General features: G+C 45.3%; 3 protein-coding genes across 5 annotated transcripts in view; 1 reads left to right on the top strand and 2 right to left on the bottom strand.

The window, feature by feature from the left end:
- DNM1L (dynamin 1 like) overlaps positions 1-27,444 on the bottom strand; it is a 497,546-nt gene that overhangs the window by 196,556 nt on the left and 273,546 nt on the right. The gene's annotated exons all lie outside the window — the stretch shown is intronic.
- On the bottom strand, positions 5,410-25,956 carry CDPF1 (cysteine rich DPF motif domain containing 1). 2 transcript variants are annotated; one of them, XM_082256176.1, is made up of 4 exons: positions 25,858-25,956; positions 8,218-8,330; positions 7,926-8,037; positions 5,410-5,608 (listed from the first exon to the last, which is right to left on the bottom strand). In XM_082256176.1, the coding sequence occupies exons 2-4, from the start codon at positions 8,328-8,330 to the stop codon at positions 5,492-5,494; spliced, it is 342 nt and encodes a 113-aa protein (XP_082112302.1). In that variant the 5' UTR covers positions 25,858-25,956; the 3' UTR covers positions 5,410-5,491. The 2 variants fall into 2 exon arrangements, with proteins under 2 accessions (XP_082112302.1, XP_082112303.1); XM_082256177.1 differs by lacking the exon at positions 25,858-25,956 and adding an exon at positions 25,149-25,228.
- Positions 25,873-27,444, top strand: part of TTC38 (tetratricopeptide repeat domain 38) — a 97,944-nt gene continuing 96,372 nt past the window's right edge. For both annotated transcript variants that reach the window (XM_082256174.1, XM_082256173.1), the window contains exon 1: positions 25,873-26,006. In XM_082256174.1, the coding sequence (XP_082112300.1) occupies positions 25,977-26,006 (30 nt within the window). In that variant the 5' untranslated portion in view covers positions 25,873-25,976. The remainder of the gene's footprint in view (positions 26,007-27,444) is intronic.

Genomic DNA, 27,444 nt, shown 5'->3' with positions numbered 1-27,444 from the left:
TAGGTTCCACAGTGAGTACAACAAGGATGCTTTACTGCATATACAGACTGATTTTACTGTTGTGGGTTTAGTAACACTTTAAAATTGGTGCATTTACCAAATTTGTGAAAAAGGTGAACTAAGTCTTTAAATAAACGTTGTACATCTGTTTTAATCTGCACTGTATTTTCATTGCTAGTAATGAAACAGTGAAGAAAAGGGTCTGCGCTTCACATGAAGGGGTAGGGGTTTCCTATTTGCAGAATGCAGGCACATGAATGAAATGTCATCTGAGGTTTCATTTGAATTCAGGAGTTAAGACCTACTATGTTAGTCTGGGGCTACCCTAGAGGAGCTCTACAAGGGTGCTGACATGAAAGCAGGACACTTTACTCAGCAGCTGGGTGTATTGAAATCTGAATGAAGTCCAGAAAGTTTTATATATGAGTTTGCTTGCTAGCTGTACCAAAATGCAACCAGGCTATTTATTAAAAACCAGTAAACTTTGAAGCAGCAGACATACCAAATCACTTTCATAATCCTATAGCAGCAGGTACACTTTAAAAGGTAGCGATTGATGTCAGTTATGAAATGCTTTCAGACCCCTAGATGCTAGATCCAACTGTTATCATGCTTTGTAACTACAAGGTAATATTTTTTTGCCTTAACATTTTAAAAATTATTTTGGCAACCTATTTCTAGTCTGCCAAGTTATTGTACAGAAAATATAATGAACCTTTTAAGAAATGCTTTTCAGCATGTAATACACTGGAATTAAATGTAGCATGCACTAGAAGCCATCATTACATTAAGTTAAGTGGAACCGTAATAGTCCTATATAAATTGTCTTGATTAGATGTAAACCCAGTGACTAAAATCTCATGCAATCTTTGATGTGTAAATTGACTTGGTCACTTAAACCTCGTGCACTCTAATTCATTTGAATGAAAAAAAAACTGTCAGCTGCGATTGGAGCCGCTGTACTAACGATCCAAGGTTAGTACAGTGATCTCCCCTGCTGAGCTGTTGTGTTCTGACAGGGGGGGGGAAGGCCCCCCCCCCCCCCACCAGAACACTCCGAATCAGCGTTTCTTTATAGGCATATCTGCACATTTAGTCTGCCTGCAGACTCACAAAAACATGTTAATCCTGCCAGTAAAGTCCTAACGCAGCTTCTTGTGATGGGGTTGGAACGATGCCGCACTGCTCCTGAATTCAGAGCAAAGTGGTCACCCTCATGTAGGCTGTGCCTGCTGGCAATACAGCCGGAGGAGCATGAAAAAACAAATGAAGAGGAAGATAAAGGACGTTTTTTTGTTAACTTTATAAGGCTTGTGCATCACATATGTGTCTATTTATAAAACATTGGTTGGACAAATATTATAGGCATTTGCCTAGCCTGCAAACATTTTTTTTCTGTATTTTCTCTATTACCATTATTTACTGTGATCTTCATCTCCATCTAGTGGCCAAAATGTGTTTTTTTCTGAACTACCTCAATAAAGGAACACAGGACAACACAGGAAATGTTTGTGCAAACTGGGCCAATGCGTGTGACATTTATCCAACAAATGTTTTATAACTAGACCCTATAGTAACTGGATTTGATACTTTTTCATACTGCCCTCCTACTCTCTGATTCATCCAAGGAGTCTGTGGGTGATGATTTGTGTCAGGGGCGTAACTACAGGGGTTGCAATTGCAACTGGGCCCCATGCGGCTCCCCTGTCCACCTGGATAGGAGGGGCGGCAGGGGCAGCATGTAGAGAATTCACTGTCCTCTTTTTTCCTCCTGTAGCTGGAGGAGGAAAATGGAGGAGATTGGTTCCTCTGTATGCTGCCCCCGCCGCCCCTCCTATCCAGTTCACTTGCGTTCTGCTGTTTCTGGGCCCCTGTGGCCCAAGAGGCACTCAGCGCTCTAGTAGTAGAATGCGCCTTCACAGGGAAAGGAGGAACCTGACCCTTGATCAAATAAGCCTGAACAACCATCTGCCTGATCCATCTTGACATGGTCGCAGTGGACGCAGCCAAATCTTTGCGAGGACCGTCCGGAAGGACAAAGAGTCCGATTACCTGAAGGACTCATTAAACCGTCAGATAAAGTTTCGCCTGAACCACATCCAGAGAGTGCAAGGCAACTTCCTTGTGATGTTTTGGCTTAGGACATAAGGAAGGCAACACAATGTCTTCATTCAGATGAAAATCCGACACCACCTTAGGAAGAAAGGACAGATTAGGTCAGAGGACCACTTTATCCCTGTGGACCACCAAATAAGGCGGACAGGACAACGCCACCAACTCAGAGACTATGCGGGCAGAAGTGATAGCCACTAGGAAGGCAACCTTCTGTGACAAATATTCTCAAAAGGAGGCTTTTGATGAACAAAACAAAACCAGATTAAGATTCCCAGGGCGTTAACGGGGATCTCCTTGGAGGGGCCAGGTGACGCACCCTCTGAACGAATGTGCGAATCAAACTATGAGTAGTCAACGGATGTTGGAAGTAAATAGCCAAGGCCGAAACCTGGCCCTTGATAGTACCCAACGCCAAGCGCTGCTCAACCCCTTTTTGCAAAAAGGCCAAAACCCTAGCTATAAAAAACAAGCGAGCGTGCAGCTGCAGCGATTCACACCGAGAAATTTATGATTTCCACGTACGATGATAGATCTTCCTAGATGTCGACTTCCTGGCCTTCAAAAGGGTGGGAATCACAAAATCAGAAAAACCTCTATACCTCAACACCTTGCTTTCAACAGCCAAGCCGTTAAAGTCAGCGATTGTAAAGCAGGATGGAAGATCGGTCCTTGAGATAGTAGATCTTCCCGCAAAGGAAGACGCCATGGAGGATCCATGACCATTTTTACCAGCTCTCCGTACCAAGACAGCCGAGGCAAGTCTGGTGCTACCAGAACAACTGGAATGCCTTCCATCGCCACCCTGTGAAGAAACCTTGGCAGGAGAACGAGCGGAGGGAAGGCATAGTTCAGGTGATACTGACTCCAAGGAGCCACCAGAGCATCTGTGGCGTCGGCCAGAGCATCCCGAGACCTGGCCACAAACCTCTGAACTTTCCTGTTGAGGTGAGAGGCAAACAGATCCAGGTCCGGAGTCCCCCACCGGACACACAGGAGATGAAACAACTCCGGATGCAGGGACCACTCTCCCTGATCCAACACCTGATGACTCAGGTAATCCGCTTGCCTATTCTCCACACCCAGGATGTGGACTGCAGAAAAAGCCGGAACATTGTGTTCCGCCCATATCAGAATCTCGGCCACCTCCTTGGCCACCAGGGCACTCCTGGTGTCCCCTTGATGATTGATGTAAGCCACAGTCGTGGCATTGTCCGACTGGACCCGAACCGGAGAGCCGTGTAGCCATCTCGTCCAGTGAAGCAGGCAGAGCTTGATCGCTCTCAGCTCCAGAATATTGATCGGCAAGGAAGACTCTTCTGACGCCCAATTCCCCTGAGCACAGAGCTTCCCCAGCACTCCACCCCAGCCTTATAGGCTGGAGTCCGTGTTGACCAGCGTCCAAATCACCTACAGTGAGGACTTGCCATGGCACAGGACAGGTGACTGGATCCACCAAGAGAGCAGACTTCGTGAGATGGCTTAACCGAATCCTCTGGTCCAATGACCGAGGATCTCTGTTCCATTTTGACAGAATCTCTTTCTGCAGCTGTCTCGTGTAAGACAGAGCAAATGGGACCACTTCGAAGGTCGAGACCATCAGACCCAGGGTCCTCATGCAAGCCCGCAAGGAGGACTGATCGGCCTCCATCAGCAATTGGACCGCCCCTTTGCAACTCCTGAAGGTTGTCCAAGGGAAGGAAGACCCTCGCCAGAGCAGAGTCGAGGATCAGCCACAGATAGGTGACCCGCACAGACTGAGTCAGGGCAGATTTGGTGACATTGATCGTCCACCCGAAGTAAGTCCTGAAGAGTCCGAATGGTGATGGAGAAGTTTTCCAGCAGCTCTGAATGGGAAACTGCTCGCAACAGGAGATCGTCCAGGTACATCACAATGGAGATACCTCGTAGACGCAACAAGGCCAGCACAGGGGCTAGGACCTTGGTAAAAACTCTGGGAGCCAAGGCGAGACCAAAGGCTCATCAGCCAATTTTAAAGTATCCTGCACTGAAATAATCAGGGCTTTCACCAAAGCGCGTTCCCGCGCTGCAGCTGAAGACAGGTCCTCTTCACCATCTGACTGCGAGGACAGCAACCCCTCAGGAAGGGGAGCATCCGGGGCAACCACATCAGCTTCTGAATCAGAGGACACCTCCACAGATGGAGAAGGCAGTGGCCGTTTACAGCTATCAACCTTTTCCATGACTAAATCAACTTTAGTCTCCAGGCTTTCCTGGGTAGCTGAAATCGTGGCCAGCGACTGCACTATGGAGTCCCAAACTGGAATTTCACCCTCAGACCTACTCTGTGCGGAAAAAATCCCAATAAGCTTATATTAATTGGTTTGCACTAAAGTTATAGCGTCTACAAACTATGGTATAGATATACAGGAAGTTTTATTTATTTTTATTTTTTTTATACTAGTAATGGCGGTGGCGCTGGACTGTGCTAGTATGGTGGGCAATCTGACACTTGACACTTTGTGGCCACCAGTGACACTAATACAGTGATCAGTGCTAAAAATATACACCGTCACTGTACTGACATTGGCTGGGAAGGGGTTAACATCCAGGGCAATCAAAGGGTTAAATGTGTGCCTAACAGTGCTTGGTGCATTTACTGTGTGGTGTTTTTACTAAGGGACATCCCCGCTGACAGGACAGAGCTCTGTATTGTTTACATTCACAGAGCTCTGTCCCGTCATCCTCTTCACCCATCAATGGGTGCCGGTGGTCAATCATTGGCTGGCACCCGCTGATTAGCCTATGCTGTGACTAACCACAGCCTAACCGGCACAGCGGCCGCATGAGAGTGCGCCCCCTACCCAGATGTCTTGGATCACGTACTAGATAAATGATCCAGTGCAGGAGAGCGGCGCTTCCACCGCACTTCTACCTGATGCGGTCGGCAAGCAGTTAAAGTTGCAGGAAAAAATAAATAAATAAGATCATACCTGTAAAGAAGCATAGGAATACTAACCTAACCTCCTGCCAACGCTGAGGAACACTATTCTGCTGTGTAAGCCTGGGTGAACTCTCTTTCATAACGTACACGTCCAGGAGTGTTGATCCCCTGTGTCCCTCATAAAGTGCCTATTGGTTCCCCTCCGTTACCACTGTGTCCTGTAATATAGCTGCTGCTGGAACAAATGTACGTAAACTGGATGTGGCTGCAGTCAGTAGCTTTAAGGTGTAAAATGTACATGGTAACAGTTTAAACTACACAGGTGTTTAAGCAATCTTTATATCACCCAGTAGGTTTTACATTTACTTGGAGAAATAATTTTGAAACAAATATAACCTGAAATTGTACTAACATTTATTACGAGACAATGTTTTCAATCAATGCAAAACATGACCTATAAGCAGTTCATCCTTGTCACCTTGACTGTGCTTTTCTTTTCTCCAAATCTTGCCGGATTTCAGGAGGAAATTCACTTTTGTTCTTTGTAACACAAGGCAGACAAAATCGTTTGGAGTAAAAGAGACTACATTCCTAAAAAAAAGGGGCACATAGTTACAAGATCTCAAGAGTTCAGATCCAATCTGTCAGAAACACATATATGAGCTTGGTGTACATCCCATTCAAAACCCATGACCATCAATATGGAGCTGATCTCCTTTTCAGTTAGGGAAAGACTTTCTAGAAGATCTGGATTCCGTCTGACCATATTCGGGTGATTTACCCTTACTTCCTATGTAGTCGCTGGGACAAAAAGTAAAGGAAACCTCTCCAACAAGGAAACATACAGTAATAAAGCACTTTTATTTTTTGAGCTTCTATAATTTCTTTACTGCTGTCTGTCCTCCCTGAGGCAATGAATGGCAGCATTGAGGACGATGTAAACGTGTCACCTAGGTTTCTCATTTATACATGGCAAGAGGCTCCAAGGTTTGTATTTGTTACAGTATAACACAAAAGAGAGTAAATCCCTCACATTTTTGTAAATATTTTATTACTGAAGAAATTACACTTTGTACACACTACTTTCAATTGTAGCAGCTTGTATAACAGTGTAAATGTGCTGCCCCCCTCAAAATAATTCAACACACAGCCATTAATGTCTAAACCACTGGCAACAAAAGTGAGTACACCCCTAGGTGAAAGTATCCAAATTGGGCCCAATTATCCATTTTCCCTCCCCGGTGTCATGTGACTTGTTAGTGTTACAAGGTTTTAGATGTGAATGAGAGAATTGGGAGAAGGATCTAAGGATCTGAAAAAAAAAGAATTGCTGCTCTACATAAAGAAAGCCTAGGCTATAAGAAGATTGCCAAGAACCTGAAACTGAGCTGCAGCACCGTGGCCAAGACCATACAGCGGTTTAACAGGACAGGTTCAACTAAGAACAGGCCTCGCCATGGTCGACCAAAGAAGCTGAGTGCATGTGCTCAGCGTCATATCCAGAGGTTGTCTTTGGGAAATAGACGTATGAGTGCTGCCAGCATTGCTGCAGAGGTTGAGACAAGCATGGTGGTGGGAGTGTCATGGTCTGAGGCTGTATGAGTGCTGCCAGCACTGGGGAGCTACAGTCCATTGAGGGAACCATGAATGCCAACATATACTGTGACATACTGAAGCAGAGCATGATCCCCTCCCTTCGGAGACTGGGTCGCAGGGCAGTATTCCAACAAAATGACCCCAAACACCTCCAAGACGACCACTGCCTTGCTAAAGAAGCTGTGAGTAAAGGTGATGGACTGGCCAAGCATGTCTCCAGACCTAAACCCTATTGAGTATCTGTGGGGCATCCTCAAAGGGAAGGTGGAGGCGTGCAAGGTCTCTAACATTCACCAGCTCCGTGATGTCATCAAGGAGGAGTGGAAGAGGACTCCAGTGGTAACCTGTGAACCTCTGGTGAACTCCTGCCCAAGAGGGTTAAGGCAGTGCTGGAAAATAATGGTGGCCAAACAAAATATTGACACTTTGGACAGCAGTTTAGACATTAATGGCTGTGTGTTGAGTTATTTTGAGTGGACAGCAAATTTACACTGTTATACAAGCTGTACATGCACTACATTACATAGGAGTAAAGTGTAATTTCTTCCGTGTTGTCACTTTTGTCAGATACTGTATGTGGGAAACAAACTTTGCTGTTTTCTAAGATCCTAGTAAGTTCTTTTGTGGGTCCATGAGTCAGGAGACTTTGTAAGAGTTCCGAGTAGGATAAAGCTTGCAGGCCTTTATTGATGTGAGCTTAACGAGGCTCAGCTTCTCTTCCTGCTAGGAGGGAGCTGCTGAGTGAAAAGGCCGACTGCTGACAGAATGTTGTCAGATTGTTTTGTTAGTTTTATGCTATGAACTTGCTGTACACAGCACTCCTGCTTTGAACCGTGCTTGTTTTTTGCCTTGCTAAATAATGACAAACCTTTTTAGACTGTTCCTGGGTGTCCCTGTCTTGTGAATGGTTACTACTACCAACAATACCAGTTGAGCCTGTTCCCCTTAGACCTCTTTGTTGAAAAAGACCCTTCAACAGTAACACAGACAGCTGTTCTAACTCTATCCCACACTATGCAAAAGTAAAACAAAGTTGTAAAGCTTTTGCAAGTGTGCGCAATGGCTTTGCCACACAGTTTAAGGGACAAACAAAAAAAGTTTTTTTTTAGCCGACAGCAGGCTAAAAGACCCCATATGGTTGGGATCTGCCTAGATGGCTGGACTGCTACCTGGCTCAGCCTCCCAGTGAGGCCAATGAGAGCCTGAGCCAGCCCTTTCCATCCCTTCACAGCCCAGTGATCGAGGGAATGCTGGAGAGACATAGCAAATCAGTTCCTCCCCCCATGTACTGCAAACAAAATTGTGTTCTTACCGTGCCAACACAGACCACTTGTTTACATAAGCTGCACACAGAACCGAGAACCAGAAACTTTTCTTTCTCTGGAGTGAAGGGATCCATCATAACATAACATTCTTCCAACAGTCTATCAAAAACATGCAAAAACAATATTTAAAAAAATATATATATATGGCTGACAAATTGAGCCTATAACATGATTTCTCATTTTCTAAACAAAACAACTAACATCTGTAGCATCTTGGTTTAGGATGGAGTTGTACTTACAAGTGGAGCAACAAAAATGGCTCCACTTAGTGTTACTTACATTACAGAGTGTGAATTTGGAGGCCTTTGGCCAAAGTATGTATATGGAACCGATAGTCCACACAGGTGGCACGCAAATATTCCTTTTGGAGGATGTGATTCGCCCAGATCCATCTGAAACCAAACAGTATGTTTAGAAGCAAGAACCCATGCAGTCAGCGTTGCATTCTTTTCCCTAGACTTGCAGTAAATACATAAATATATGTAGAAGAAGAAGAAGAAGAGGAAGGATCTATGATGTCATCGGACTGTTCGGAATACTCTTGAAGTAAAAAAAAAAAAAAAAAAAAAAAAAAAAAAAAAAAAAAAAAAGGTATATACACGCACCGCAGCATCCTCGGCCTGCAGTGTGTGTGATCCTTCACAGGGGTGTGGAATTTTTTTTTAAAAACTACTTGTCCAATGCCATAATCAGGGGCCCAGTCTACAGTGCCTTAAAAAGTATTAAACCCCTTGAAATTTTCCACATTTTGTCATGTTTCCGCCAAAAACGTAAATGTATTTTAATAGGATTTTATGCGATAGACCAACACAAAATGGCACATAATTGTGAAGTGGAAGGAAAATGATCAATGGTTTTCAAAACTGTTTTTTTGTTGGTCTATCTAAAAACCAAATAAAATACATTTGCGTTTTTGGTTGTAACATGACAAAATGAGGAAAATGGCAAGGGGTATGATTACGTTTTCAAAGCACTGTACTTTTCTTTCATGAAAATGTACTTGTCCTTGTATATTTATTTTTATTTTTTTCCCCCCAGGATGGAGAATATGAAGGGTTGATGTTTATGAAACAATTGGTGGGTGTTGCTATTTTTTATGTCACATGGTATTTGCCCAGCAGTTTTTCAAATGGAATTGTTGGGGGGAAAAAAAAAAAAAGAATTTTAATGCAAAAATCACAATTTATATCCCAATTTGGTAAAATATAAAAGATGTTTATGAGTATAAAGATACTAAACTATCACGCAATAAAATTGCACACGCCCGTACAAATGGTGTCAATTTTGCATGGGCGATGCCTTAAAAGCCTTTACAGGTTACCAATTTAGATTTACACAGGTGGTCTCTGTTGCTAGAATTACTGCCCATGATCTGGCGTTCGCGGAGATACATCACGTGTGAAAAAATTGCAGTTTGCGTGCGTGCAAGACAGACGCGCGAGTTTGCCTTTGCGCTCAAGTACGGGAGGGGGGGGTTGGGAGTGCTTTACATGTTTTATTATTTATTTTTATCACTTTCTTGTTATCACAATGAATGTAAACATCCCTTGTGACAGCAATAGGCAGTGACAGATACTCTTTATGGAAAGATCTGGGGTCAACAGGAACTCAGATCCTTCCTCTGCCCCTGAAAGCATTTGATCACACCAAAAACGATATGATCAAATGCTTTCCATTCCCGGCCAAACCGGAAGTGACGTATGCTCATCGCTTCCTGTTCCCTATATCATAGAGGCAGAGTAGTTCTGGTCTTTGTCCGACTCTATGATCAGCCAGCGGAAGCGACGGATGGTCAATTGGTAGGACAGGACAGTCTGCAGAAGGCAGTGGGAGGGAACCTTCCCTCTTGCTGCTTGTAAAACGAATCCAGCGGCTAGTTATGCACTCAGATTGCGTTTACAAGAGAGCCGACCACTGGCTCTAAACAGCAGCAGGGCTAAATGTAACAAAAAAAAAAACTTCTTGCCCGGGCGCCCAGAACAGCATGTCCCTGGCATCGGGCGTTAGAATTGAACTTCACTGCATGACCTTTGGGCTGCCAATCAGGTCTGCACTTCCTACCGACTTCATAGGTAGTCCAACCCAACTGGAGGACAACCATTCTGAAAACTGTAAGGCAGCAGCTTAGAATTGCCAGCTTTTAATATGACATTCTCTTACTGGCAGGACTTCAGCAAAGAAACTTTGCAACAGATTCATGAAAATGTATTTACTCAAGAAGCCTGTGAACAGTGAGATATGATTGCATTACTGAAATATAGGATTTAAATGCTTAGTCCACCTTTTGAGACTATGTTTGGAAACATGAAAATGATCACATTCCCGAATTCCCTCTTTCCAATTACCTGAATTGTATGGTGCTCCTTCCTGGAGCATCTTGTTGTTGTTTTGAAGTTAGCATGGCTCCGCTCACACAGCTGTATCATTCATTCACATATCCATACATATTAGCTGAATGGGAAGACTACAACTTCCATCTGCCACTGTGGCAGAGGGATGCACAGATCGCACCAGCACAAGCGTGGTGACGTCATCACACTTTTGGTCCATTGTTTACTTCCTCCAGCCCCATAATAGAAGGTCCATACCTCCGCACAGACCTGAGGATAGGATGTAAACAACGCAGGAGCCTATGAATTGTACCAGTGATGCACTGATCGCAGCTGCTCTGTAGGCTTCAATGCAAAAATTTAATAAATGCACATTCATCAGTTCATTAGTGTTGGTGCACTTATTATATTTTTAAAAGATGGACTATGTCCTTAAGATTTATTTAAATCTAAGGGTCTATTCCTATCAGATGCATTGCCACATTTTTTTCAGCGCATGCCAACGCAAACTAAGGTATGTAAATGGGAGCAAACTTGTGCTGATATGCGCTGAAAAATAAAATCAACACAACACGCATCAGCAAACTAGCACAATTTTGGCTCCGTGTCATAGACCTTCCTTTTGCATCTTCCAGGAAGTGAAGAGAAAAGCACATGGTAAGGTGCAACACACCACAATGCAGCATGTCAATAAACGTGTGTTTACCTGCGCTGAACGGTCATGTTGCAGTGTGAATGGGATCCTTAAAATAAAACAAAATAGAACTTAATTTCTCCTTATTCAGAGGTTTCTAATCATACACACAATGAAAATCATCCTATTTCATACATTAATAAAGCAATTTATTCAGCTTAAAATGGAAGTATACCCATCGATTTAACAGTTCAGTCACATTCCCGGCATCAGGGCCGGCGCTACCTGTAAGGCGAACCAGGCAGTCGCCTAGGGCGCCAACTCAGCAGGGGGCGCCAGCATCCTACCTGCTGCACCCCGGTCCCGGAATCAGTATGGACCGGCGGTTGCAGGCGGCGCCCCTCCTGTTGTGCTCCACCTGCACGGCGGCGCCCGCGGCTGCCTGGGCGATTTTGAGATGTGTGCGAGTCTCAGGGCTGACACCGGGCTCCAGCGTCGGAAATCTTCGTAGCGGCGATGCCGCGCATGCGCATTAGGTTTCCCCTGCAGATGACGTCAGCCGTCGGAGGAGAAAGGGCGGGGGGAGAACCAATGAGCGAGTCAGGAAGTTTGACTCAGCGCCGGGGTAGGGAAATGTGATAGAGGGAGCTGCTTGTGCTGCCAAGGAGTACTGCTGCCTGTCCGGGGAATCTGAGGCCTGCAACTCGGAGATCTGAGGAGACATGGACGCCAGCAACAAGACCCTGAGAATCCCCCCACACATGGCTGTGTATGTGGAGGAGCACCAGGGGTTCCAGATCATCCAGGTGAGGGGGCTGGGGGGGTCACATGACTGACATAAAACTACAACTCTCAGTGAGCCCCAAGCACAGCGCACACCTCGAGGGGGGGGGGGTCCAATAGGTTCTGATAAAGACTTCACTATTATAAATAGTTATAGGAGACTTACTCACTGTCTAAAGGGGTTTTAACCCCTCCACCACTGCTATCCATCATAGGTTTTCCCTGCACCACTGCTATCCTTCATCTTAGGCTCCCCTCCATCACTGCTATCCTCCATCATAGGTTTTTCTGCACCACTGCTATCCTCCATCATAGGTTTTCCCTGCACCACCGCTATCCTTCATCTTAGGCTCCCCTCCATCACTGCTATCGTCCATCATAGGTTTTTCTGCACCACTGCTATCCTCCATCATAGGTTTTCCTGCACCACTGCTATCCTCCATCATAGGCTCTCCTCCAGCACCACTATCCTTCATCATAGGCTCTCCTCCAGCACCACTATCCTTCATCATAGGCTCTCCTCCAGCACCACTATCCATCATAGGCTCTCCTCCAGCACCACTATCCTTCATCATAGGCTCTCCTCCAGCACCGCTATCCTTCATCATAGGCTCTCCTCCAGCACCACTATCCTTCATCATAGGCTCTCCTCCAGCACCACTATCCATCATAGGCTCTCCTCCAGCACCGCTATCCTTCATCATAGGCTCTCCTCCAGCACCGCTATCCTTCATCATAGGCTCTTCTCCAGCACCGCTATCCTCCATCATAGGCTCTCCTCCAGCACCGCTATCCTTCATCATAGGCTCTCCTCCAGCACCGCTATCCTTCATCATAGGCTCTCCTCCAGCACCGCTATCCTTCATCATAGGCTCTCCTCCAGCACCGCTATCCTTCATCATAGGCTCTCCTCCAGCACCGCTATCCTCCATCATAGGCTCTCCTCCAGCACCGCTATCCATCATAGGCTCTCCTCCACCACCACTATTTTTCCCCATAGACTCTTCTCCACCACCTCTATTCTTCATTAATAGGCTCTCCTATGGATAGTGGTGCTGGAGGAGAGCCTATGATGAAGAATAGAGGTGGGGGAGGAGAGCCTATGATGGATAGCGGTGAGGGAGGAGAGCCTCTGATGAAGGATAAAGACCTAAGACAATCTTGCTGCCGAATACAAACAGGGAGCACAGGATTTTCCCCCACATTCACTAAACTAAGGGAAAAGGCTATTTTTCTTATCCAAGAGGTAACAATATTTTTTCCCCTAATAACAACACACAGTATATGATTAAAGAAAGAAAAATTTCCCTTCATATTGTAATTCTCTTTTCACATCGTGGGCCGAGCATATGGGGGGGCGGCAATTTTTATTTTGCCTAGGGCGCCAAAAATCCTTGCACCGGCCCTGCCCGGCATGCCAACCAAACTGTCAAACCACTGAATGGCTGGTGTCATATCTAATCACATGTGCAACCTCATAGCAGATGAAGATTAATCAGAGACCAAGATGGCAGCTTTATTATGAAAACTCGTATCCACAGCACAGAAAACTGAATTTTTCTGTGTCTCTCATTAGGGAGATTTCCCTTCACTTCCTGTTGACTTACCAGGAAGTGTGAAGAAAAGCCAACACGTTTTGTTATAGATGACATCATCCAGGGGACGACAAACGACGTCCCGTATGATGAAGCATGTAGGACTGAGCTTCGTTCTGACAGCATTGCGTCTTTCACAATACTAGAAGTGCGGGTGTCCTCTGGTAAATGCCGGTGTTCCGTGAAAAAACCATACCCGTGAGAAAACCATACCCTCGTCACTTCCGGTTCCGCTACGGAGGGTATGGATTTCTCACGGTAGTTAAACTTGCGTCGGGTACATTAAAACACTTCGGGTGCAACATAAATCATGTCCTCTCCTATCGCTGTAACATCCCTCATCTCCGGTAATAAATATAAAAGCGGATCACGGAGCCGCGATCGCCGTCACATTTACGTCTCATACACCCGCCGCCGCTTTTATATTTATTACCGGAGATGAGGGAAGTTACAGCGATAGGAGAGGAGATGATTTATGTTGCACCCGAAGTGTTTTAATGTACCCGCCGCAAGTATAACATTAGAAACAGTGCCGTGATATTTTCATGCCCACCGAGCATGCGCACTTGTCAAATTCTTTCTCCTTCAATTATGTATCCGGGGCTCTGAGCATGCGCACTACTGCGCTGCTCTGCTGTTTCAGACCGGAAATGACGAGGGGTATGGTTTCTTCACGGGGTATGGTTTTTTAACGTTACACCGGCAAGGAAAGTGTTTTTTTTTTTCATTATGTCTAGCCCAATGGTTTGAGCTTAAATGTAAAAAATTGCACTTACATTGATTAAAAGTCATTAGGGCTCTTTCACACGGGCGATCCGATCAGATCCGCCTGTCAGGTTTTTTAGGTGGATCTGATCGGATCCTCCATGCAGCTCTATGGGGCAGCGGATGTCAGCAGAGACACCTCCGCTGACATCCGCTGCCATCCGTATCCGATCCTGTCTGTGAAATCTGAACGGATGGAAACCCTATTTTTTTATCCGTTTAGGGATCGGATTGGATGAGTGCGGACAGGCGGTCCGCTCTCATCCGATCCCCCATAGAGAGCAGCGGGAGCCTTGACACCTCCCTCTCCGTACTGCAAGCAGAGACAGAGCTGTCATCCGCCGGCTCAGCGGGGATCGGCGTATCGATCCCCGCTGAGCAGCACGGATCCGCCTACGGAGGCGGACCGTGTGAAAGAGCCCTTAAGGATTTTATGCTATTGGAGCATTTTCTGTTCTATGTACCGGAATACACTATAATGAGCTGATGTGTGGCGAAGTACCAAAATAAGATGCTGTGTCCCTTGCAAGGAGGTTTGGTGTTATACCTGGATGACCTAAGATTGGATATTTGTCCTAAGCCTTCACAACCTTTCTAGAGATAGAGGGTTATGTATAATGGGAAAGCAGGCAATCCTTATAGTGATGCGTGATCCTTATAGTCATTTGGTGATGAACTCACTAATTTATTGAGCACTTTGGAGGAAAATTTCTTTCAACATCAAGAATATTTATAGACTCAATTTTTCATGTGTTTTTTTTTTCTTTCTATATGGAGTCACTGATTGTTTTTAGCACAGCTCTGTAAATGTTCTTTTTAGAAAATTCTTTGTGTTAACACGAGCGCAAATTTTGTTATTTTTGTTACAATAAAAAAAATATTTTTTCCCTATGAATGCAGTTCACACAGTTGCATAGCTTTTGCCTAGTGCTGAACACTACATTTTTTTTTTTAGCACGACCTAACAATGTATGCAAATGAGCGCAAACGCAATGCACTACTATTTTAAATATAGTCCTTAGAAAAAAAAAAATGAATGCATGTAAAATGCACACTAACACATTACACTTTATAAAAGAAATGCGATGCACTGCAATGTGCATGCGTTAACACATGCATTGTGGTGTGAATATACCCTCAGTGGGTAAGCTTATTATTAAAGCTGACCATAGACCGATCAAAATTTTACCTTTTCAACAGGGACCGGCGGAATTTCCATCAGTGTGTGAACGTCACTGCTCGACAGAAGCTGACTTTTGTTGAAGGAGAATGTTGGAAAACTTTTCTTGACCAGCGACTTAACACGCATTATGACAGTTATGGGAGCTGCTGTCAAAATACAATGTCCTGGGGGAGTGGTGGAATTCCTTCATCCACCTCGTTTGTGGGGGATGGAGAAATCCGTTCTACCCGTCTTTGGCCTGCTTGAAGAGAAGCTCCAGTGTCAACAAAAAAAAAAAAAAAGTCAGCAGCTACAAATACTGTAGCTGCTGCCTTTATAAAGGACACTTACCTGTCCCTGGATCCTCACCTGAGCTGCTTCTTCAATCAGCTTTGGGTGCAGGCGCTGGCATCATAAGGAAGCTTTACAGTCGGTTTCCCACTGCGCATGGGCAAGCCATGCTACGCTTTGTAAATGGTCCCACAGTCCTCTGGGACCTGTGATGTGTCCCAGAAGGCTGTGAGGAAAAGAAGGGGAAGCCGAACTTCCTCTCAGATGACCGCAGCCATCTGATCGGAAGTGTCAAAACCAGGTACCTGCTCCCCCCACCACCCAAAAACTGCCATTAATTCAAGAGGAGGGAGGAGGATGCAAAGAAGCAGAACTTCCCTTTTTCAGGGAGACTAATCAGTGGCTGGTTAGAATCTCTTACTAGGTCTCCTCATAAAAAGGAATAAAGTTTTATCTTTATTTAGTCTGTTTCATTATCACAGAGCAGCTGGTATATAATATTTTTCTAAATGCTACTAGTCCATGATATAACTTCTTTGATCATTTATGGTTCTAAACACATCATATAAACCACTCTTATCCATTGAGCTTCTTTCCCTGCTGACAGCAGCTTTGTCAGCATCCCAAAGTACAGTTTACAAGAAAGAATAGTCACAGCAAATCTATTGACATTTCAAACCCATGTGATCAACTGCAAATCATGGTGAGACATTGTGACACAATCTACAAATGTCTATCACCATGGAGGACCTTTGTGCTGCTCAGTCTCTTAGTATCAACATCCTCTATTTTATTGGCCTCAGTTTCAGAAATGACATTCATTCAGACAGAGGATTTTGAAACATTTGCTGTTTAGGAGAGAGACTAATGGGCCATACACACTATAAGATTTTCTGAAAACTTTTTCCTTTAGATTTACCAAAACCATATACAGTAATATGAGGTCAAACCTAAACACTTTCAATTTGTATGCAATCTGGCAGGCCCTTGCACTACATAGAAAAGGTAAATCTGAAGGAAAAAGTCTTCAAAAAATCTTATAGTGTGTATGGCCCTTAAAGCCCCGTACACACGAGTAGAAATTCGTCCGGGAAATTTCGTCCGACGACCGATCTGCCGATTTTCGGCTTGTTAGTATGGTGCATCCGACAACCGACTCTGACTTTTCGGCCGAAAAAATCATGACGTGCAGGCTATAAAATTTTTGGCAACCGTCAAAACACGACCGACTTTCGTCTCATTAGTACAGATTTTGAGGGGGAAAAATCTTATGCGCAAGACTAGGCATGCTCAGAGATGAAAGAACACATACAAAGCAATCCAACACATGACATCACTTCTGAAGTAGAATTCTGTCGTGCGGGAAAATTTGTGTGCAGTCTAGAGCACATTCCAACCAACAGACACCACTCTGGACAAAAGACGGACGACCGGTCGGCGGAAATTCGTTGCGTGTGTACGAGGCTTTAGGCCTCATTTATACTTGATTTGCTCTCTGAAGGAGCGATCTGTGTTTGGATCAGTGAGGGGCGCTGTATTGCCTCCTTACCACCTGTTTTAATTCTCAGAAAATGCTGGACTACCGTGGCTGCAGCGTGGGCCTATTACCTTGAATGGGTCGCGTTTAACGATAGTGCTGCTGAGTGCAACATGAGTATAATGCTTCCTGAGGCCGCAAGCATGTGTATACCCCCTGGCTGCTGTAATCCCAGCTAAAGGGCCAGTGGATAAGGGCCAGTAAAAATGCAGCTCAATCTTGGGATTTTACTACCCCTCAACTGCAAGTGTAAACGTGCCCTGAAAGTTACACCAGACTTTGGTTTAAAGTGGTTCTAAAGCCTTAAGATTTTTCCCCTTAATGCTGTCTGTTTTAAGGTGAAAAACCTTCTGTGCTGCTAAACTGCCCCCCAGCACACCCCCCCCCCCCCTTATACTTACTTGATCCTGCTCCTGGCACTGTCTTCATCCCCCCTGGGCAGATTGATAGCAGCCAGAGCCCTTGGCTCCCACTGCTGTCAATCAAGTGCTGTGCAGAGGGAGTGGGGGGGGGGGGCGAGTGCGAGCCATTTTTAGTACGGTTCTCTTGATGACAACCCATGACCACCCCTTAGTTCTAATAATCCTGGAATATTATGGTGTCGGGTGCAGGGAGCATCAGAGGTCAAAAGAGGAAGATTTAATAGAAGAGGACACAGCAGCAATAGGGACAAATCTCACTGAAAGTAAGTAATGCTCCTCCTTGTGCCAATTTCTTATTTTATGTAAATTTAGGCTTAAAAAAAAAAGTTAAGGGAAGTATTCTTAACTCACAAAAGCCTCTTCTATTGCTTTCAGCCTCCTCCACATTCTTTTTTTCAGCTGCTGCAATCCAACTTGTTAGATAGTGGCTACATTCATTCTCCATGGACACTACATGTAGGAATGTAACCGATCTCTCTTGCTCGTGCCCGAGATGGGCTATGCCATGGGGTTTGTAGTGTGCATAGAGCAGTGAACACGACCACAACTGATGCACTGCTTGTTCCAAACTAAGGCTCCGTTCACATGTAGGCGTTTTGGGGCATTTTTGGGGAGTTTTCCAGCTCTAGGATCAGCTCTCAAAATGCCCAACAAGACAAATCCTATTCATATCAATGGCCCCTGTTCACATCTGAGCTGTGAGCAAAACGCCCAACGCTCAAAAAAGAACATGAGCTTCTTTTTGGGCAGATTACAGGCGTTTTCTATTGGTCTCTATTCAATCTAAAAACGCCTGTAAATCGCGGTAAAAACCGCGCAAAAACGCTACGCTCAGGTGTGAATGTAGCCTAATGGAAGCAAGAGGGAGAGGTTTGAGAGCTCACAGGGGATTGTTGCAATTTACAAGGAGGCAGAAAAACACAGTAAGAAAGGATTTCATGAAAAACAGATTACAGGGCAATTATTGTATAATTTAGGCTCCTTTCACACACTCCGTCCTTTGGACGGAGTCCGTTTTTCTCAGCGGGGGATCGAGCCGCCGATCCCCCGCTGAGCAGCAGGAGGACAGCTGTGTCTCCGTGCTGTGTGCGGAGACACAGCTGACAGTTCCCCATGCATCTCTATGGGGGAAATCGGATGGGAACGGACCGTCGGTCCGTTCTCATCCGATTCCATCCGATCCGATCTGCTGGATGGAAAATAGGGTTTCCATCCGTCCAGATTTGACGGATCGGATCGGGTGTCAGCGGACATGTCTCCGCTGACATCCAATGCCCCATAGGAATGCATGGGGGGACCGTTCAGATCCGCCAAAAAAACGGACAGGCGGATCTGAACGGTCCGCCTGTGTGAAAGGGGCCTAAAGGAAAAACTTTTTTTGTTTTGGATAGAGTGGAGGGAGATTAGAACCCCTGTCAGTTTGTAATGCTATCTTTGCCCCTCTTTAAAGAGATTCACTTTCTCCATTTGTGCTGTTTACCATTATCACTGAAAGTGAAAGTAAAAGAAATGACCCCAGAAAAGTAATAGAAAGGAAATCTTCCAATGGGGACACTAGTTCTAGGGTTTATTGATTACTATAGTGCTGAATTCAGATGCATACATTTAACCACTTTACCTCTGCTCACAGTAATATTACTGCGGCAGAGTGGCTCGTTATCGTCTGACGACGTAGTACTACGTCGTCAGACACTCCCCCTTCTGGGCGGCGCTTGCGCGCCGCCGGAGGCTCGCTCCCGCTGTTTTCATTCACAGCGGGAGTCGGGCCAGGGGAGGAGCAGCGGCGATTGCCGCTGCTCTTACCCGATCGTCGGGGATCGAGTCTGGAGATCCGCCCGCTGTGTGTAAACACAGCGGGCGGATCTCCATAGTGACAGGGAGTGACAGATCGGACTGTTCAGCATAGCTGGACATCCGATCTGTCCATGACTCACTCAGTCACCTCCCCCCCTACACGTCAGTAAGCACCAGGCATACATTAACCCCTCCCTCTCCAATAAAATTAACCCCTTCCCTGCCAGTGTCATTTTTACAGTAACAGTGCATATATATAGCACTGATTACTGCAGTAATGTCACTGGTACCCCCAAAAGTGTCAAAAATGTCAGTCAAGGGTCCGATCTGTCCGCCGCAATGTCGCAGTCCCGCAAAAAAAATTGCAGATCGCCGCCATTACGCGTTAAAAAAAAAACACCAAAAATGACAGAAATCTTTCCCTTTGTTAGTAAACGCAATAACTTTTGCGCAAACCAATCAAAATACGCTTATTGCGATTTTTTTTACCAAACATAGGTAGCAGAAAACAAATTGGTCAAAAATTTTTAAAAAAATTGGTTTTTACATCTTTTTTGGGGGGAATTTCATATAAAAAAAATGTTAAAAATATTGTTATTTTTTCAAAATAAACGCTTTTTTTGTTTATAGCGCAAAAAGTAAAAATCGCACAGGTGATCAAATACCACCAAAAGAAAGCTCTGCTTGTGGGAAAAAAAGGACGTAAATTTCGTTTGGGTACGGCGTCGCACGACCGCGCAATTGTCAGTTGAAGTCGCACAGCGCCGAATCGCAAAAAGTGGCCTGGACGGAAGACAGCAAAATCCTCCGGTGGTAAAGTGGTTAAACACAGCATTTTTTTTCTGCCCCTTGTAAATGAGCCCTTACACTTGGCGCTGCGTATACCAGCATCTCCTGTAATTCACTGTACAGGCGGCTGATCATAACACCTGTGGCTCCCAGGTGCTGAAATAGGTTCGTTTTTTTATGTTTAACGGCTTAACAAGTCTGCGTGCATGACTCCTAATGACATCTTAACCCCTTCACGCCGGCCGCACACAAATATGTGGCTCTACTGAACTGGGCTTTTTTTCCATGGGGTTGTGTGCATATCCCTTTGTGCTGTGAGTGCGCTGCATGGTGCACCCTGAGCACAGAGACTGGGGTCATACAGAGAGCACACAGGGGGGAGTGCACATATACAGCATAGCTGTGCTGGGCTTTGAAGACTACCATAGGAGAAGGAAGCTGGACTATGCGATTTTGAAAAAGGTACCTGCACTGCTTTGATGCAACTTTGATCCAGAGAGTATAAAGTTGGATGAAAGCTGCACTCAAAGTCACACTCCAAAGTCGCACTCTAGCCTAGTGGCTACATTTCCACTAGTGTGACTCTTAAAGCGGAGTTCCACCCTGGGAATACATTTTTTAATAAAAATACCCCCGGGACAGTCAGGGCTAGTACATTCCACAATGGCTAGCCTCTGATCTGTCCCGGGTTGCACTTACCTTTTAGGAGAAATACTTACCTTGAAAAAGTATTGTCCAGCGCTGCCATCTCAGGTGTGGGCAGCTTGAAGCCAGCGCAATCCTCTTCTGCGTCCTCTTCAGTCTTCTTCGGTCCCACGATGCACTGCACCGGCCCCGCCGTCACTTCCGGTGCGCGCGCGTCATCCCTCCTCCACAGCTTCTGGGCATGCCCAGAAGCTGTTTAGAAGGGAATGACGCGCGCGCAACGGAACTGACGTCGGGGCCGGTGCAGGCGCATTGATTCCTGGGAGCGATGACGTTCAGCTCCCAGGAATCACTGCAAAGCCAGGAAGTGACGAATCGCCCTGGCCGCCGAGGGTAGGAAGAAGGAAGTAAGGTAAGTATATTTTTTTCTATACAAGGTAAGTAAAAAAAAAAAAAAATTGCAATTATCCATTTGTTTTTCAGGTGACCCGGAGCGAGAAGATGGAGGTAAGTATAAATTTAGGGTGGAACTCCACTTTAAGTTGTGTGATTCAGAGTGTGACTGAGTGCAGCTTTGATCCAACTTTACATTCTGGATCAAAGTCACATCAAAGTACTGCAAGCACCTTTTCAAATTCGCATAGATGGGAACGGTTGCCATTTGAAATCAATGGGCTGTGACTTTGTGTCCAAGGTCACATGTCAAGTCACACTAGTGGAAACAGAGCCTTAAACTCATTACTCACATGTAATGAGCAATAGAAATGGATCTGTATCCTTCTAAACTTTCACAAATGTTCCTTTGTACCTTATTTCTTTCATATAATGCACTGGTCATGTGACCCCTCTATCTCTCTCAGGAGAAGCTGCTAGCCTAAAGGAGGCTATGAACACAGGAGATCATGTTCTGTGAAAGATAGGAGGGATGGAGGTGGGGCTGGGCAGGTCTAGGCATGCCTGTCTAAGAAAGACAGACAACCTTTTCAGGAAGAGAAAGACAGCATAGCAAATTCGGATGAAGGAAGATAGCGTTGTCAGTGAAGAACAGGAAGAAGCTGATTGTCTAGTATAGATAAGACTTTCTAAGCTATACAAGCAGTCAGCCAGAAAATGAATATCATCAAAAGATATTAAACATACTATTATAAGGAAAAATTACATTTTTGACTGGAGTTTCCCTTTAATGTGTACCATTTTCGTACAAGAAAAACCAGAAAAAAAAAAAGCCTTTGTTGTACGAGAATTTTCATTCATCAGTTTAGATTTGCTGTGAAACAACGAGGAAAGAAAAAAAAAAAATCGGACAGTTGTATTGCCCGATTTTCTTATAGGGTGTACCCCACTTTCTTTTTTTATCTGCGATCTGCGGTGGTGCAAAAACTACAACGAAAAAACCCGTAAGTGAACAAAAACGTGCATATGACCACACACTAGAAAGTGAACTTAAGGGTGTGCTTTTAGTCCAACCCCCCTTAGGGGTAGGATTTCTACCCTGATCCCCCGGGGTGCAGGGCTTCTGACAAGGACAAAGGGTTTACATGGCACGCCTAGCCAAAAGGGCTGTCAGAACCCGTTCTTCTGGGCAGCCAAAGCTTCACCCGAATACTTGGTTGAGGGGCTCTCCCGAAGAAAGACCCCCCAGAGGCAGGGGAGGAAGGAAACTGAGGGCCACATATCCTCCCCCTAGATGTCAGGGCAAGCCCGAGGACTCACACCCTTGATCCGTGAGAAAAAACACACACGAAAAAGTGTGACAAACGTGGGAGACAATAAAAAAGTGGCCATGCCGAATGTGCATTGGCCTAGACCCTGAGGCCTGATAGATGACAAAAATTGACCCCCGGACTTAGCCAAAAGGCCAAGCTCTAAAAGGCGCAGCAAAGAAAAAGTGTTTGGAACTGTGATCATGTGCCGGTTCATGCGTTGGGGTCCCACACCCCCTAAGTCATACTAAGAGCACCTCTGGGGCGACCACTCCCAGAGAGCACAGACTCTCCGCCTTCCCAGCCCATGGCCAGACAAGGTAGAATGTTCGAATCAGGAGGTAATGGACCCTTCCAGCTTTCTCGGGGAGAACTTACTCCCGGCCCCCAATTATCTATGGGCGCTCCTCTTTCAGTTCCTGCCGATATTAACCTTCCAGGTCCCAATCCCTGCAGCAGGTTTGCATAGCCGCCACCCAACCTTGGCCAGGTCAGATGACAGCACAGCGCCCCCACTAGATCACTGATAAGAACAGATACTACACTTGATCTTAGCCAAAAGGCAGAGAAGCAACCCCACTTTATTGTTTAACCTCCCTGGCGGTAAGATTCTTTCGGATTTTAGGTGCTGAAAGCGGTACCATTATTTTGCATGTAATTCTTAAGAATGAGCAGCCCAAACCAATGATTTACATATGATTTTTTTTTTTTACTGTGCGTTCTTCTTTATAACATCTCAGGTATGATAAAGTTTGAAACAAAAAATCATAAATTATAATATAATAAAAAACTATAAATAAGTTAAAGTATGTATGTATGTACACACACACATATACGTATATATATATATATATATATACACACACACACACACACACACACACACACACACACACAAGTACAGTAAAACTGCAGGAAAGGGCACGGGGGGCAAACTAATGCGACTATATTTTATTTTTCATTGTATCAGTGTGTTTGGTGTGTTTTACATTTGAATTTGCCGCCGGTTCCACCCCCCTGCGAACGTCACGTCGCAGGAGACGGAAGTCGGGGCTCACAGAGGATCGGGAGGAAGCTCCGCCGCCGCACACCGCCGGGATACATCGCTGGATCCTGGTGACAAGGTAAGTAACCCCTCTACTAGGATCCAGCGATCTTCCTAGCAGTACCCCGAGTGTGGCTCGGGGTTACCGCTTTTGGCACTGAAATTTAACCCCGAGCCACACTCTGGAATACCGCTAGGAAGGTTAAGTCAAGTTTCGGGTCAATATATATATATATATATATATATATATATATTTTTTTTTTAACCTCTCCACACCACACCTCCCAGTTCTTTAAGATGCGGTGAGGCAGGGCATGGCTTAAGATCATGTGACTGCCACGATTGGCTGCCATGTGATCCGAAAACTTTGAAAGTTACGAAAGCTTTGGGTTAGTCACCAATCACTGTGTCGGGAACGCACGCTCTCGGCACAGCGCTACTGATCGCAATTCACACAAGCATGCGGCCTCTCGGTGCCAAGACCCAAGCGCTGAGAGGCCACATATTTGCATGCGGCCAGCACAAGGGACTAGATCAGTGTCTGTTAGCGTCAGTGTCAAAAGCAAAATGCACACTATAGTTTCTGGGCTGTACTACGGGCACAAACATACAAATCTGTGGTATCCCTGCCATCGTCAGGAGCAGGAGAATTTAATTTAGGTTGTTCTTTGGTTATAGTAGTAGCAAGAAATATACAGGGAAAAAATGTTTTTTAACAATTTTTCTTAAGATATAAAAAATACATCTATCTATCTATATATATATATATATATATATAGATCTATATCAGGAGACTTTATTTACCAGTTACCACCAAATGAAAGCCCAATTTGTCCTAAAAAAAAAAAATAATCATGGCATAATCCACCTGGATGCACAAAGTATTTGTGATTACATTTACAGCCTTAAGCCCAGTACACACGTACCGATTGTAAATATTCGGGCGACGACCGATCGGCAGATTGTAGGCTTGTTAGTATGATGCTTCCGACAGCGCATTTTCGGCCGAACAGAATCTGTCGTGCAAGCATTAAAATTTTTGCTGGCCAACACCAGAACGGCCGATTGTTCGCCAGTCAGTACAGATTTCGGCCGACAGACAGCAGATTTGCAAGACTGGGCATGCTCAGAAAAGAAAAAAGACAAGGAAAGTTAACCATCACATGACATCACTTCTGCAGTCGGCTGTTGTTGGCCGACAAAATTTGTGTGCAGTCTTTTGCACTTTTCAACAGACAAGACATCCCTCGGACAAAAGACGGCCGATCGTTCGGCCGACGATCGGTACGTGTGTACAGGGCTTTAGGCCCCTTTCACACAGGGAGTCAGTTCGGATCCGCCTGTCAGTTTTTCCGCAGATCTGAACAAACGCCCCATGCATCTCTATGGGGCATCGGATGTCAGCGGAGACATGTCCACTGACATTCAATCCGATCCGTCAAATCCGGACGGATGGAAACCCTATTTTCCTCCATCTGGCGGATCGGATGAGAACAGGACAGACGGTCTGTTCCCATCCAATTCCCCCATAGAGATGCATGGGGACCTGACAGCTGTGTCTCCGCGCTGTGTCATCCGCCTGCTCAGCGGGGAATCGGCGGATCGATACCCCGCTATGAAAAACAGAGTTCACCTGACGGACACCATGTGTGAAAGGGGCCTTACTAACACGTCAAAGTTGAAAAATTGTTCTTTGGCATTAAGCTTTGTTTTACCCTTAGACGTAAAGCGGTTCATCAGCTGCCGCTCTGCCAGCGCCAGTCACCAAAAATGACCAACCACACAGGGGCAGCATCGTTCCAATTGCTCTCCTGCTAGCTAGCTGAGGTACAAACCTATAGAACACCTCCCCCTCAGAACACCTGCTATTGTATTTCCCGCCACAGCAGGCCACGCCCATTTCCTCCCTCACCTCTATGTTACCGAGCGCACACAGCGCCCACCTTACTTCACACAGCTCACCAATACTGTCAGGCCGCAAAGCAAACCACGCCCACCGAACCTGTCGCGAAGCACGCGAAGTAAACCACACCCCTCTCCCTCTGCTTGGGGATGCGGTTATCTTGTCACACGTAGCGTGAGTGACAGAGAAATGTCCTTAGAATCTCACCTTATGTCAAATCTGTCAAACCTTCCATTAAAACACTCCTATTAGTTAAACAACAACAAAAAAATCGAAAACTGCCAGAAACCAGGATGGCTCCCTATTATTTTATATATGAAAGAAGCCCCGTCGGCCATATTGGTTTCTGGTAAATGTAACATGGCTTCTTCGTAGGGTAGACGATGCACAGAAGGGAAGAAATGTGTTTTCTGATTACAGAACGCTTGTGGTGTTTCCGGGTACTCACTACCACCTTTTAAAATACGACTTACTTTTGCAATTGCAAATAAAATAAAAATACTAATACGCACATGACTTACCAGACTTGGTAGCTGTGTATAGACTCCTCCCCAGGGTGAGAGCTCCTCCCCCTGGGCTGGGGAGTTATACTGTCACAAGGTTTGTGGTACTTGGTGCCAGAGAGACAGTGTCAGTAAGAATGGCTCAGGTCTGCCTGAGAGACTGCAAGGTGAGTCACTAATGGAGCAGCAAAAGTGCAAAATACATATAGAAGACTTCTGCTTCCTCTCCTTGCCTAGCAGACAGGACATTGAACAACTTTAGGGATTCTTCAATGCAGCAATGGAGAGCTACAAGCTGCACCACACTGGGACGAGCTGTGCTTGGGGCTCATTCGAAAATTAATCAGGGGGGAAGGATTAAAAACCTATTCTAGTTCATTTTTTGCCATTTGTGTCCTATTAGAGAGATTCCCTGTCACTTCCTGTCCTGTAGACCCAACAGGAAGTGAGAGGATATCTTTCCAATGAGAGGAACTCCATGCCCCCTGTAACGTGTGCTGGTGTTCCGTGTAGTGGCCTTGTGATGTGTTCTCTCAATGCATCACAGTTTACTTTTCTTTCTTTTTTATTAAAGAAGAAGTAAACACTCCCTGTTTTTTTTTTTTTTTCGTTTTTCCCTGCAAAGTAAATGCATAATGTGCTAGTATGCATCGTATATTAGCACATTATGTGACACTAACCTGCAAACGAAGCCCACGTTGTCCCCACTGGCAGCCGCATGCATCTTCGGCCATCTTCTTTCCGGGTCTGCGGATTCCGGCTGCATTACTGGTTGGCGCCACGTGACGTCACTCCCGTGCATGCGCGCAGGTACCGCCGGTCATGACACAGGGCTCTGAAGAAACAGCACGGGGGCGGCCGTTTCTTCAGAGCGCATGCTCCGATGACGTCATCGGCTGCATTCAATATAAATATCTCCTAAACGGTGCAAGTTTAGGAGATATTTACAGTACCTATAGGTAATCCTTATTAAAGACTTACCTATAGGTAAAATATCTCAGGGTGGGTTTACAACCACTTTAACTACTTGCTGTCTGGGGCAGTTATGACACATGTTAAAGGGTAACTCCACTTTCGTGGAAAAAAAAAGCAAATAAAAGAAAAAATGATATAGCGTATACGATAGCTGCACGTCATTTTGTAAATAAATGTATATAAAATGTATCTTTCCTTTTCAGTCGATCATTTTCTGTAAGATGCAATAGGACAACCTGGAGGCGTTCTGTACATAGATGTCATACAGAACGCCCCCAGAAATGTCATTTCCTGCTTGTGTGATTGGCCCACTGATTTTCCCAGAAGTTGTAAACCCCTGGTTGTTTTTTTTTTTGTTTTTTTCGGACCTGCAAGGTAGAGGCATAATGTGCTAGTATGCATCTCATACTAGCACATTATGTGACACTTACCTGAAAACGAAGCCCTCCAGCGATGCAATGTAGGCAGCATCCATCTTCACCTGGGTCCGCAAACTCCAGCTCTGTGACAGGCTGGAGCCGTGATGACATCACTCCTGCGCATGCGCGGAGGAGTCGTCATTCAAGGCACAGGTATCTGAAGGAACGGCATAGGTGGCATCATCGGCTGCATATATTGTAAATATCTCCT

Source organism: Pelophylax lessonae (genome assembly GCF_965119305.1).
Source record: "Pelophylax lessonae genome assembly, chromosome: 4".
Lineage (NCBI taxonomy): Eukaryota > Metazoa > Chordata > Amphibia > Anura > Ranidae > Pelophylax > Pelophylax lessonae.
Note: the sequence above shows the minus strand (reverse complement) of the source record. Positions and strands in the feature narration are given on the sequence as shown.

What these genes read in the sequence shown, in the direction of transcription:
- CDPF1 (XM_082256176.1), bottom strand. Translation starts at nt 8,330, where the DNA reads ATGGATCTGGGCGAATCACATCCTCCAAAAGGAATATTTGCGTGCCAC. An exon ending in CCAAATTCACACTCTGTAAT is followed by an intron (nt 8,038 to 8,217) that starts GTAAGTAACACT and finishes TGTTTTTGATAG; the next exon opens with ACTGTTGGAAGAATGTTATG. An exon ending in AAGTGGTCTGTGTTGGCACG is followed by an intron (nt 5,609 to 7,925) that starts GTAAGAACACAA and finishes CCTTTTTTTTAG; the next exon opens with GAATGTAGTCTCTTTTACTC.